The sequence below is a fragment of the Nannospalax galili genome, unplaced genomic scaffold, assembly GCF_000622305.1.
Source record: "Nannospalax galili isolate Female #2095 unplaced genomic scaffold, S.galili_v1.0 scaffold180, whole genome shotgun sequence".
Classification (NCBI taxonomy): domain Eukaryota; kingdom Metazoa; phylum Chordata; class Mammalia; order Rodentia; family Spalacidae; genus Nannospalax; species Nannospalax galili.
The window spans coordinates 5,100,554-5,115,102 of record NW_008348199.1 but is presented as its reverse complement, the minus strand read 5'-3'; the positions used below and the strand labels follow the sequence as shown (position 1 = coordinate 5,115,102).

At 41.9% G+C, this 14,549-nt stretch overlaps 1 protein-coding gene across 2 annotated transcripts in view; it reads right to left on the bottom strand.

Annotated features, from left to right (window-relative positions):
- Nucleotides 1–14,549, bottom strand: part of Slc25a17 (solute carrier family 25 member 17) — a 43,928-nt gene that overhangs the window by 24,800 nt on the left and 4,579 nt on the right. For both annotated transcript variants that reach the window (XM_029569140.1, XM_008844823.3), the window contains exon 2: nucleotides 3,742–3,802. In XM_029569140.1, the coding sequence (XP_029425000.1) occupies nucleotides 3,742–3,802 (61 nt within the window). The remainder of the gene's footprint in view (nucleotides 1–3,741; nucleotides 3,803–14,549) is intronic.

Below are 14,549 nucleotides of genomic sequence, written 5' to 3'. Positions count from 1 at the left end.
TGCAGGTGCCTGTGGAGGCCAGAAGAGGGCATCAGATCCCTTGGAGTTGGATTTATAGGCAGTTGTGAGCCTCCTGATGTAGGTGCTAGGAACTGACCTTAATACCCTGGAAGAGCAGTGCATGCTCTTAACTTCAGAGCCATCACTCTAGCTCCCAACAGTGCTCTTCTCTTAAAGGAACTTATCTGGCCTCATTTTTATCCTCATACCTTACAAAACAGAACTTGGATTACTTTGTTCCTTTCATAAAAGAGTTTTACAATTTTGGCTTTGTGCTCTGTTCACTAATCCTAAGGGGGAAAAGAACCCAGAAGGACAGCTCTGCTTCTTCTGGCATTGATACTGAGAACATCATCCACCTCAGTTAACTCCAAATTTCCTACCCACACTTGAAAATGAAAACATAAAAATGTGGAAGTGAGCCAGTTTCCTCAGGATTAAAACTGGTACCAGTACGTCTCCTGAAATGGCAGATTAGTCTGTCTCTTAATAAAAGCATCTGGCAAAAACTCACAGTTACATACACATTTATTTACTCTTTGATCCAGTAATCCCATGCCTGGGAATTTATCCCATAAAATTTACAGAAACAAAATGCATGTGAACAAATCTATTCTTACATCATAAGAATAATGAAAAAAAAAGTGGAAAAAAACCATGAATTCTTCCACATTAGGGGAAGGGCAAGCAGGCTACGGTGCCATGTACTGCTGTAGAAAGCTATAATACCCAATGAAGAAACACATGCTGCCAGGTGCTTTTGTTTGTGATAGGGTCTCACTATGCAGCCGTGGCTGGCCTGAACTCATTATGTAAACCAGGATGGCTTCAAACTCCCAGAGATCCTCCTGCCTCTGCCTCCTGAGCGCTGGAATCAAAGGCATGTGCCATCATGCCAGACATACTGCCAGGTTTAAAATGCAAGGTTCAGAACAGAGTATAGAGTGTTTTTTGTATAAGGGAGAAAATAAAGAATACATATTATTTGCTTCTTATTCCATCGTCTGCAAGGCTTTCGAAAAAAATAGGAAAGGCTGATTGGCACCTCAGCCCAACATTCACTCCTACACTACAATGGGTTCAAGGTTCTGCACACACCTACCATTTGAGTTCTTTCTCCCCGACCCCTCCCTCTCAGTGTCGCTCCCTTCTCCCTCACTGAAACAAGGTCTCAGTGTTGATGTGCTCCACATGCCTCAGCCTCCCAAGTAACCGGAACTACAGGTGAGCATCTCAGCATTCATGTGCCACCTTACATTCGACAAGATGTCCAAATCCAGAAATCTTTTGTAGCAGTGATGATACCAAAGAAACAACACAAATTCAGTGTTAACTACAGTGGGGGGGGGCAGACTAGAGAGTCCCCTATACTACACACCTCTGCACGTAGTTTGCTCTGTGAATCATAGAAAATTGTTACCTACTGTGCTATAGACTGAAGACTCGCTGATCTTTGGAATTCGTCAGACGTTCCCAGCGCCAGATTGGGACTACTGAGACAACCCAGCCTCGTGGACTGAGAGACTACAGATTCTCAGCCTCTCCAGTGTGGTGCAGCCACTGTTGGACAACTTGGACTCTATCCTGTGAGCTAAGCTGATAAATATCTATACATATATATTAATTCTTCAGACTGTTTCTTTGGAGAACCATGACTAATACACATACCCAAAACTAGTCACAAAAAGTAGGCACCAGTGTTTAAACTTTGACTTAGTATTCAAATTCTCTTCATGCAAGTCAGGGCACTGGTTTATCATTTCAAGTTGAAAAGGAAACTGAATAAGAAAAAACAAACAAGAACCACAGCAAAGGTAGACTCCTGTAGAGCTAGAGCTATACCAACAACAGTGGGTATTGTCTCCTCTGTTCCCTATTCTCCCTCCTCTTCTTTAGAAAACCTCCCTCCCTTAAAAAAGAAAAAATAACCAGTTTGTGCCTTTAAAAGTCACACAGCTGCTGGAGATACAGCTCAATGGTAGAGCACTTGCTTAGTGTGTGTGAGACCCTGGATTTGATCACACTGTTGAAAAAAAAAAAGTCATGGCTTATTAGGATGAATTGCAATGAGGATGCTGGAGAGACGGTTCAGCAGTTAAGAGCTCTGACTGCTCTTGCAGAGGACCTGGGTTCAGTTCCCAGCACCCGCACTGCAGTTCCATACTGCCTATAACCCCAGTTCCCTCCTCTGGCCGCCATGATGCCAGGCATGCATGTGGTGCACATATATACAAGCAAAGCAAACACTCATAAATTTATATTCATTGATTTATAAAAAAGTAAATCAATCTTACAAAAAAAAAAAACCTGCAATGATTTGGGATTAAATGTGATTTGAGATTAAATGTAAACTTATTTGTGCTTTCTTAGATTAGAAACCTGACCAGGTGTGGTGGTGCACCTCTTCAATCCCAGCACTGGGGAGGCAGAGGCAGGTGATTAAGGCCAGCCTGGTCAACATAGCAAGTTCTGGGCCAGCTGGGGTTACAGGGAGACCCTGTCTAGAAAAAAAACAAAACTGGCTAGGGTCAAAACTCTTCCATGAATGACTCTGCTGAGCAGGAAACAAGTAGGGTCTTAGCCAAAGGTCAATGAAAACAGATGGCAGTCCTCCTCACCAGACACTGGTGTGCTCAAGGGGGCGCTCTCATGTGAATGACTGGGGTGGGAGGCTAGGAAGAGGGAGAGCAACTGTCAGCCTGCCTGCTGTGCCCATCCCTCCCCACTGCTACCCTCTTTATCCCAGCACTGATTCCCCTCTGGCAGCAGCCTAGGGTCTGACTCCCTTAAGACTTCTTTGTTTCCAAGAATGATCTTGTTTAGAACTTGTTTTACATAGAACTTGTCATAGCAGTATGCAAATATTATTGGTGTGAGTTAAGTCCTGATTCCACTGTCCTTTTGATGGATTTCTATTACATGAGCAGTATATTGCAGGTACATTCCCACCTTTGAAACATCTAATAACTGATAAAGAAAAAATACCTTTTTAAAAAATGTGGGCTTGGTATATGATAAACCTGATGACACAGATTTCAGAAGAGTACGTGTCTTTGGTATATCCACATGCATAAATGAGCTGTTTGTGATCACTTTTTAGTATAAGGAAATTCATTTGCCTTGGGTTTCATCATATTTTAAGTCTTAACCCTTCAGACCATAACTTTTTCTGCTCTAAGTACCTAAAGGGCCTTGGTATTGAAGACTCACTTCCCCAAGAAATTATTCTAGTCACTTTAGAATAGAGACTACTCCTGTACTCTGAGTACTCAGACCTTTCTGACGACTCATTTGGTAGTTCCCACAGTGGAATTTTCTATGGCTAACTTTCTCTTGTTTTCTTGAATTTGAGTTGTAACAATTTCATTCTGAACAACTTGTGAGGGCTGGTGATGTGGCTCAGTGATGGACAATTTCACTAGCATACCCAAGGCCCTAGGTTCATACAGAAAGGAGGAAAAAAAAAAAAAAAAAGGTCAAATATTTAAATTAGGTTTGGGGTGTATACCTGTCATCCAAGCACTTTAGAGGTGGAGGAGGCAGGAGGATCAGAAGTTCAAGGTTTGGTTACATAATGAGTTTGAAGCTAGCTTGGGCTATACAAGTCTCAAGACCAACCAACCGGACACCAGTATAAACAGAATAAACAGTACAAACAGAATATAAAGAAACCTCAATGCAGTATGCACTACAGAGGTGCTTACTTCCCGGCACCAAAAGATGAAGATGACTAACACTCACCCTGCAGTCGAAGCCTGGCTGTGTCCAGGGGGAAAAACACTGTCATTGCAGTCACGCTTCCCTGAAAGTTTGAAAAAGGCATTAGCCACTACAAGACCAGAGACACCAGCCACAACTTTTAAATGAACACAAACTCATTAGCACAATGGATCTAATCAAATTCTGAGTGAATACACATGGCATCTGAATCTCTTGGGATTATTCTTACGCACTGCTACTGTTAGATACTTAAATAGAACTTAATTTTCCTGAAGAAATCTCTTCCCTCTGATATTGAAAAGAAAATGTACTCCAGACCCTGTGAATGACAAACTTAGAGGTTGGCATCTTAAGACACATGACAAAGGCAGCAGCTACATGGACGTCTGACTTTCAGTGCTCATTGCTACAATGCTCTAATAATCAAAGTATTATGTATCAAATTATTAAGTATCAAAATGCTCCCAAATCGAAGTATTCAATAAACTTAAAAATACATGCTTCGCTGGGTGTGGTGGTACACGTCTTTAATTCCAGCACTCAGGAGGCAGAGGTAAGCAGATCTCTGTGAGTTCAAGGCCAGCCTGGTCTACACAGCAAGTTTCAGGGCATGTAAGAATCACATTATCAGGGCTGGAGAGATGACTCAGTGGTTAGGAACACTGGTTGTTCTTGCAGAAGACCCAGGTTCGAATCCCAGCACCCACAAGGCAGCTAAGAACTTGCCCATAACTCCAGTCCCAGGAGGTCCGACAGTCTCTTCTGTCCTCCAAGGGCATTGCATGACATGGGTGCACTTACCTACATGCAGGCAATACACGCATACACATAAAATAAAAACAGTAAATTTTTAAAAAAAGTACTAATATAAAACTCAATTTATGTCTTGAAATTTTTCTGTGGACTACATAGCCTGATGTAGTATATGCCTTGAACTTGTTAACAAATGCATGACTGTATTTCCCTACAAGTAAACCTAATTATGTATAAGAAAACATATTTCAAATGCTAAAACATTTGGGTAAATTTGGGATACAGGTATGTTATACACCAGAGACTTGCTATATTTGTTTCCTTACCAGGCAAACACAAAGATGACTGTTTTTATATGCATTGTTACCTGAAGCAAAATGTTTCTTTTATATGCAAGTCTTATGCCAAGTTACGTAAGCATATGAGTTTTCGGAATCTGAATTAAATTCCTTCAAATATAGTCAATTTTTTTTTTCCTGAGAACAATTTGTTCACTCATACAAAATTAGAAGGCACAAATACCCAGAGAATAATCATGATGTACAACACTGTTGAGCTTGAGAGATGTAAAATAAATCTATTGAGTCCCACAGAATTCTAACCATCTGAGTGGGAGTTCTATTGCTGACAATAATTACAATTTATAAGAATCTATTTCTAGAGAAATCTATTCAAGAGATTTCTCTCACCAAAACCACTTTTAGTTACAACATTCTGTTGTTCCTCCCACCTCCCAAAGAAGAATCATCTGGTGTTGGAAGAGCAAGTTAATTCCTATACTGCACTGGCACTTGAAGCTGTAAGTCCCTTCAGCTGGGAAATGAAGAGATGGGGCCAGCAGCTGAGGTCAGGCCAAAGCCAGTGTGGCAGAGGCAGGCTTAGAACCAAGATTCCCCGACTCCTCATACTCCTGTTCACTGTTAAACCTCAGTTCTTTTATTTATTTATTTTAAGATTTTACTTATTTGTATTTTATGTGCATGAGTATTTTGTCTGCATATATATGTTCATCATGTGTGTGTACTGCTTGCAGAGGCAAGAAGAGGGCAGTGAATCCCCCAGAACTGGAGGTGGAGTGGAGAGTTTATTACAGATGGTTGATAACCACCACGTGGGTGCTGGAAACCAAAACTAGGTCCCCTGCAAGTGCAGCCTGTGCTCTTACCACTGAGCATCCCCCCAGCCCCATTCTGTTTTTTTCAAACACACATGAATTTTTTCACATTTGTTGTTTATATTTATATTTATTTATTTATTTATTTTTATTTATTTATTTTTTTTGTGTGTGTGTAGGCACTCACCAAGGCTACAAGAGGATGTTGGTTGCCCTGGAGCTGGACTTTGAGTTATAGGCGGCTGTAAGCCACCCAATGTAGGTGCTAGGAACCAAACCTGGGTCCTCTGGAAAAGCAGCAAATGCTTCTGACCTCTGAGCGATCTCTCCAGTCTCACACATATGACTTTTAACGTCACTCTTCCACTCATGAAAGTGCATATGACACACACAGATACATACACAAAATCTGGGGAAATCAAATAAATTCTTAGCAGTGACTATATGGGGACAGGGAGGTAAAGATGGTTTCCATTTCCGAAATGATGCATCTCTATAGTTTTGTTTGACTTCTTCCCCCAGTGCTGGAGATCAAACTCAAAGCTGCTCATATGGAAGGCTGGTGTTCCAGTGCTGAGCTACATCACCAGGCCAGTGTGCAACTCTTAAAAAATAGCAAACATGCCGGGCATGGTGGCATCCACCTTTAATCCCAGCACTTGGGAGGCAGAGGTAGGTGGATCTCTGTGAGTTCAAGGCCAGCCTGGTCTACATAGCGAGTTCTAGGACAGCTGGGGCTACAGGGAGTAAAAAAAAAAAAAAAAAAAAAAAAAAAAAAAAGCAAACATATGCTAGTTTTTAGTTTTGAAATGGGGGAAAAGTTGAAAAAAAAAATTGAGACGGGGTCTTGCTCCATAGGCCAAGCTTGAGACGGGGTCTTGCTCCGTAGGCCAAGCTGGCCTTCCTCAAATCCATGATCCTTCCTCCTAAGTGATGGGATTACAGGCAAGTGCTACCATACTCAACTACAAATACTTTTTTAAAGTATGAGAGAGGGCTTGGGGATGTGGTTTGGACTGGGGGAGCGCTTGCTTGTCTAGCACGCACACAGCCCTAGGTTGGGTCTCTAGCATTACATAAACTGAGCAGGATGGTGTATGCCTATAATCCCTGTGCTCAAGATGAAGGCAGGAGGATCAGAAATTCAAAACCATCCTTTGTTACCTAGTAAGATAGAGGCCACCCTAGGGTACATGAGACCCTTTTTGGTCTTTTTGAGACAGGGTCTCCCTGTAGCCCTGGCTGGCCCTGAGCTCAGAGATATGCCTGCCTCTGCTTCCTGAGTGCTGGAATCAAAGGCATGTGCCACCATCATTTTAAAATTAATTTATTTAAGGGGGTGGAGAGATGGCTCAGCGGTTAAGAGCACTGGCTGCTCTTGAGTGTAATGCCTGCATGTATGTAAGTGCACCCATGTCATGTGTGGAGGACAGAATAGGGCATCAGATTCCCTGGAAATGGAGTCAAGAACAGTTAATTGCCATGTGGGCACTGAGACTCGAACCTGGCTCCTCTGCAAGAGCAGCTGTGCTCTTAACCACTGAGCCATCTCTCCAGGCCACAAGTTTTTTTTAAAAAACTTTTATTTTTATTTTTTGGTCTTTTTGAGACAGGGTCTCCCTGTAGCCCCAGCTGTCCTGGAACTCACTATGTAGACCAGGCTGGCCTTGAACTCACAGAGATCCACCTGCCTCTGCCTCCCAAGTGCTGGGATTAAAGGTATGTGCCACCATGCCCGGCCCTTTTTAAAACTTAAAATTTGTATTTATTTTGCCAGGCGTGGCAGCACATGTCTTTAGGATCTCTGAGTTCGAGGCCAGCCTGGTCTACATAGTGAGTTCCAGGACAGCTGGGGCTACAGGGAGACCCTGTCTCAAAAAAGACCAAAAAAAAAAGAATTTTTACTTTACGTGTATGATCGTTACACCTCCATGTGTGTACATGAACTTGTGTTGTGCAGTGCCTTCAGAGGACAGAAGAGGGTGTTGGAATCCCTGGAACTGGAGTTACGAATGGTTGTTAGCCATATGGGTCCTGGAGTTCAAACCCAGGTTGTCTGCAAGAACAGCCAGTGCTCTTAACTGCCATTTCTCCAGCCCACCCCCCCCAAAAGTTTTAAATGTGGGTGAAACCAAATACATTTTTTCTTCTATTTTTGTGCTTTTGGTGTCCTAATAACCTTCTCACCTAACTCAAAGTCATGAAGATTAGCACACATTTTCCTTTGAGTTGCGTAGGTCTGCGGTTCATTTGATGTGTGGTTGAAGTAGGTGTGAATGCTAAACTTAATTATTTTGCATGTAGACATCCAGTTATACCTCTACCATTTGATGAGCATCCTTGCCAAAAATCAACTGCATGCACAGTTTAGGGTTCTTTGAATTCTCAATTCTGTTCCATTAATCTGCATGTCTACCTTTATGCTAGTGAGAGACCTGAGTGACTCCATCTTGGATAAAACCTCCATGGGACTGACCCTGCCCTGGGCCCTGTTCTAAGAAAAACCACAATACTTGGAACGGATAGAGAACAACTCCCCCACCAACGGTCAATTAACCAGGGACAGGAAAGTACTAAAAGTCCAGATGTCTTTTCAGATTTCCTGAAGCCAGCAGTTTATGGTTTGGCACTGAGCTGCAACCAATCAGATGCTTGCCAGGCTGGAGACCCCCTACACCCCTACTTACTGAAATAAACCTATAAAAACCTCTGTCTCCCAAAGCAAGGGGTCTCACATCTGAGATCCGCTGAGTCGGTGACAGAGTGGGCCCAAGCTTAAGCTTGCAACATTAAAAAAACCCTTGTGTGTTTGCATCAGTCGGCTCCTTGGTGGTCTTTGGGGGTCTCACGATCTAGGCACAACATCTTGGGGGCTTGTCTGGGATCCCCAAGACCCCCCCCCCCAGGACCTCCGAACCGGAGGGTTCCTGGCCGACCAGTAAGTGTCTGTCTGTTTCTAGTTGTACCTGTCTGTGTCTGTCCCAGCTTTTGTTCTTAGCCTCAAGGCAAACTTGTGAACAGTGTGGTCAGGAGTGGTTGGAGCAGACGCGCTGGATGACCGTGACCACAGAGGTCTGGAAGACGTTCCAGACCCTGGCAGAGGGGACGGAGGGCCCCAGACTCTTGATTTCTGTGAAAGGACAAGGCAGGTCGCTCCCTCGGCATGGCAGTTCGCCCCTGTCCTACTTTCAGTTTTTCTTCCACACGAGCAGGGGAATTTGCTTTTTGGCCTTCTGTGTGTCTTTCTGGCTCTCTGTTTTGTCTTTGGTTGTCTATTTCTCTGTGACTGAGATGGACGCAATGGGACAGACTCCTTCTACACCCCTGGACCTGGTTCTTGCACATTTTGGAGAGGTTAAGGCTCGAGCCCATAACTGTTGTTGTCAGAAAGAATAAACTAACTACTTTCTGCAGGTCTGAATGGCCCACTTTCAACATGGGATGGCCCTCAGAGGGGACCTCTGATCCTGCTGTCATTAACACGGTTGAGAAAATTATTCTTCAACCACATGTGGGACACTTGGATCAAATATCATACATAATGGTCTGGGGTCTTATGAACTGGGCACTATAGCCTTGTAGCACTTGAATCTGGTTGTATAAGTCCAGTTTTATTCTTCTTTTTCAAGACTGCTTTGGCATTTGTCCATTAATTTTTTCAAAAAAAAAAAAAGCAAGCTGGAATTTTGAGATTGCAATGAATCTACAGAACTACTTGGAGAGTGCTATCTTAAGTCTTTCAAACCAGAAACATGACATTTCTGTTCATTTGTCCAGGTCTTCTTTAATTTCATTCACTGATAATTTATAGTTTTCAGTGTAGCTTCATGTTTTATTTTTATCACATGTGCGTTTTACCTGCATGTATCTAAGTGTACCATTATTTTTATCACATGTGTGTTTTACCTGCATGTATCTAAGTGTACCACATGCATGCAATGGTCACAGAAGTCCGAAGAGGGCATCAGATCCCTGAAACTGGAGTTATGAATAGTTGTTAGCTGCCATATGGGTGCTGGGAACCAAACCTGGGTCCTCTGTAAGAGCAGCCAGTGCTCTTAACCACTCAGCCTCTCTCCAGTGTTGCCACACATTTTTAATATGTACTATATCATTATTCAAGTCTAATCCTAAACATTTTATTTTGATTATGATTTCCTCTCTGTCCCACATATTATTCAGAAATGTATTTTCGGATTTGGCACAGCAATGTGTGGCTGCAGACTTAGCTACTTGGGAAGCTTAGGTGGATGGAGCCCAGAAGTTCAAGGCTAGGAGGAAGAAGGGGAGAGGAGGGAAAAGGAGTAGGAGGAAGGAGGACAGGGAGAACAGAAAGGGAGAGGAAAGAAATGTGACTTAGCTTACTGCTAAGCCTGACAACCTGAGTTCTACCCCTTGAACTCACACCATGAAAAGGAGCTGTTCTCTGATTTCCACACTTGATGGCATGTATGCACACTCACAACATATAGTACATGAACATTAGAGAGAAAGGAAGGAAGGAAGGAAGGAAGGAAGGAAGGAAGGAAGGAAGGAAGGAAGGAAGGAAGGAAGGAAGGAAGGAAGGCATCTTTACAGCCCAGTAAACAGTTCTCCCCACCCCCTTCCAGGTTTTTGTTTGAGACTGGATCTTACAATACCTAGGCTAGCCTCAAATTTGCTATATAGTTGGGGATGATGTTGGACTCTTGAATCTTGCACTTCTACCTCCTAAGTACTTGGGTTATAGGTGTGTACTACTATATCAGTTTATGTGGTGCTAGGATCAAACCTAGGCCTTCCTGCATGCTACTTAAGCACTCTACCAACTGAGCTACATCCCCTGGCCCCAGTAAATAGGTTTTATAACGGTTTCATGTTTGGCTTCAAAAGAAGAGGTATTCTATAGTTGCTGGGCACAAAGTTCAGTACATGTCCTTGGTGGTCAGAATGAGAAATGTTCCCTGTAGGTGCTTGTATTTGAACACTTGGGCCCAAGTTGGTGAAACTGTTTGGGAAGGTTATGGAATCTTTAGGAGATGCAGCCTTGCTGGAGGCAGTATGTCACATGGGGGTGGGCTTTGAGAGTTTTTACAGCCTCACTCTACTTCCTGCTCTCTCCCTCTGTGCTTCTTTGTGTGGATGAAATGTGTTCAGCCAGCTTCCTGCTCCTGGGACCAGGCCCGCCACCATGCCTTCCCCACCATGAGTACTCCATCACTCTGGAACTGTAATCTAAAATAAACCTTTCTTTCTTAAGTTGCTTTGGGTCATGGTATTTTATCACAGCAACTGAAAAGTAACTGCTACAATGTCCATTAAGTCAGATTTGTTAGATGCATTATTCAGTCTTCCATGATCTTGTGGCCCCCTATACCTTCCTTGTTCCAAGTAGCTTTAATTTCATCTAGGGGTAAAAGGTGAGATCATCTGCCTCAAATGAAAGCACTAGGTGAACTTGGTCATAGGAGGGAAGGGAGCATTTCAATTGCATTGAACTTCTTTTGTCTTTTATTTTTGTTTGTTTCTTTTGGTTTTTTGGTGCTAGAGATCAAACTCAGGACACTGTCCATACTAAGCACATACTCACTGAATTTCTGAAACTAAGTACAAATACTGTACTTACAAGAGAAACCCAAAAAGAACTGGATGATTACAGTTATAATGTTCCAGGCATTATTCCAGTCACTCACAAATCACACTAACTTCTCCTAGGAACCAAATAAGTGAGGTGTCACTATCCTTGCTTTACAACTTGATAACCCCAAGTTCAGAGAGAAAATATGTTATCCAGGATGACACTGATAGTTAAGTTTTACTTCAAACCCTTTCCAGCTCTTACATATTTACTTCTTTTTTTAAAAATTTATTATTTTTATTTTATGTATATGAGTGTATTGTCTGTATGTAGGTAAGTACACCTGTGTTGTGCAATACCCGAGGAGGTCAGAGGAGGCTGTCGGATCCCCTGGGACTGGAGTTAGGGACAGTTAGCTGCCATGTGGGTGCTGGGATTCAAACCCAGGTCTTCTGTAAGAACAACCAGTGTTCTTAACCACTGAGCCATCTCTCCAGCCCCACATTTACTTCTTTAAAAGAAGGTCTGAAATGGAGATATTTTTTAAAGGTTAAAACCTCATTTAATTTTATGTGTTAATAGGGTTTATACTAAGTATAATATTGTATAACTGTAATAATTCAACTGTAAACCTAGAAATTTACAATTTTGAAAGAGATACATCTTAGCTCAGGAAATTGTTATTGAATATGTCAATGCTGTTGTAATGAAATGCTTCTTCTAAGTATGTGATTATTAAATAAATAATTAAAAAATAAAAGTTAAAAAAAAAAAAAGAAGGTCTGAAGTCGGGCGTGTCAGGGCACGCCTTTAGTCATGATACTTGGGAGCTGGAGGCAGGCAGACCTCTGTGGGTTTGAGGCCAGCCTGGTCTACGTAGTGAGATATGCCGTCTCAAAAAAAAAAAAAAAAAAAAAAAAAAAAAAAAAAAATCAGAGCGGGTCAGTGCAATGGCTCAGCCATACTTGTTGCCATGCCTGATGATCTGAATTTGATCCCCAGCATCCACATGGTAGAAGGACAGAATCAACTCCAGAAAGTTGTTCTCTGACCTCTATGCACACTATGGCACAAGCCCCTCCCCCAAATAAACAACTTTTAAAAATAAACATTTTTTTTAAAAGGCTAGAAAACATGACAATACCATTTCATTTATTCTTCATGCATAAAGCCCTTACAGTAACAGTGTCAGCAAGCAAAGGCAGCTTTACTTATGTGAATACTCATAACCCCCCGAAGGTTACTGATATTTCACAGGTAAGAATCCAAGTTAGCCCTGACCTGGGACTCCTGACTCCCCCAATCCCTCCGGCTTCTCACTTTACTGCTCTCATCTTTGCTCAGTTGGGTTTATTTCTTTCACCATATTTTCCCCTAGTTCCTTCTGGTTTTGGAGTGTGTGTATGTGTGTGTGTGTGTGTGTATTTTTAATCCAATAAAATGAAAAGATACTTAAAAAAAAAAAAGAATCCAAGTTGACTGAATCTGGAACTAAAGTTTTTGTTTCTAATTATCACAAAATTAGTGAAACGGGAAATCAGCCTATAACATTTACATTGTAGAAAATGTTTATCAAAGCAAAGTTTAAAACAGGGTAATGATCCATAAATAAGTTACAGAATACTCATATGATGGAATATTACACATTTTAAAAAACAATGAAAAACAGTCTCCCTACATAGCCCAGAGTGGCTTCAATAGTGAGATCCTCCTTCCTGCCTTAGCCTCCTGAAGGCCAGGAGTACACATCTGGCTTGAAGACATTCTAATGGCCTGATCTGCAAATATCATGTGTTCTGAGCCACACAGCATCACTATCACTCCCTCTTGCTAAAGACACACTGATTTTCTTTTGAAGGATTACCTAATCCCATTATGAACAATCTTAGCAGGATGGAAAATCCAGGTGCCTGCCCTCACTATGGCAGCTGAAGAGGCATCTAAGAATGGCACCTTCTGACAGTGCCTTCTTTTCACACCTGTTAGTTACAAGAGGTTTAGCAAGTCAAGGGCTGGGCATAGGACATTACTGTTAGCAGGACCTCATTGGAGGACTTGGAATTTTGAACACTATGCTGAAGGGCAAAGGGTGGGACAAAATCCACTGATTTCAGTGCTCCTGCCTAATAGAGACTTTTACAGTGACTCAGAAATCTCCCTTCTACTCCAAACCTTTTCAGCTCCTGACAAACAGTGGAGTTTTCAAACAGCCTTTCATTTAAACACCTTGCTTAAAATACCCAAAATCTGTTTCTCCACCTTGCAGCCAGAGAGCTCTGTAACTATACACACAAAATACTCATATTCCAAAGGAAACAAATCAAAAACAACCAAACAAAAACCCCCAGGATAGGAAACTATTAACAGTTACATAAATAAAAAAACCTATTTATACGTGCTCATTTGTACATAGAACAGAGTGGGGAAGACAACTGCATTTTGACAAACACTGCATCTGCTCTACTGTAACTCAAATTCCTATCCTCTAAGGCAGAAGAGTACCAGGAGTTCAAGGGCAACCTACCTAACACAATGAGACTCCTTCCCTAAATAAACAAACCAAAAAAGCCAAGAAGATTTAAATAAGAAATTGGTACAAAAGAAATTCCTTGAAAGTTACTAATTAATCAGACTGGCAAGATGGCTCTGCAGGTAAAAGTGCTTGCTGCACAGGCCTGACGACCTGTGTTCCATCTCTAGAATCCTACGGTAGAAGGAGAAACTCAAATTGTCCTCTCATCTCTATACACACCATGGCACACAGCAAACCCCGCTTCTTGCCCCACAAACCATTCACACACACACAATAGAAAATTAAATAAAATTAAATTTTTTTAAGTTAATGCAGGGCGTGGTGGTGCACGCCTTTAATCCTAGGACTTGGGAGGCAGAAGCAGGCAGATCTCTGTGAGACAGAGGGCAGCCTGGGTCTACATAGCAAGTTATAGGCCACCTGGGCTAAAGAAAGACTGGTTCAAAACCAACAAAAAGTTAATTATTAATTAGGATTGCAATTCTGAACCCTATTTGGTGTGTAATCTACCCTACATAAATAAGTCCAACAAACAACACTTTTCAAATTCTAGATTAAGAAAATCTTTTATTTATAGGGACAGGTGTGGTGGCACATACCTTTAGCGTCCTAGCACTTGGGAGGCAGATCTCTGTGAGACTGAGGCCACTACATAAGCAAGTTCTACAGGAACACTTTGTCTCAAAGAACAAAAAGCGAAGAAATAAAAAAAGAAAATCTTTTACTTAGTTCATCTGACACAAAAATTCAATTAAAAAAAAAAAGTACTTCTGGGCTGGGGGTCTAACTAAGGAGGTAGAAAGCTTATCTAGCTCTCTAGGAGATGGATCAGGACAATCAGCAGTTCAAGATCAAACCTGTCTAGAGAGCAA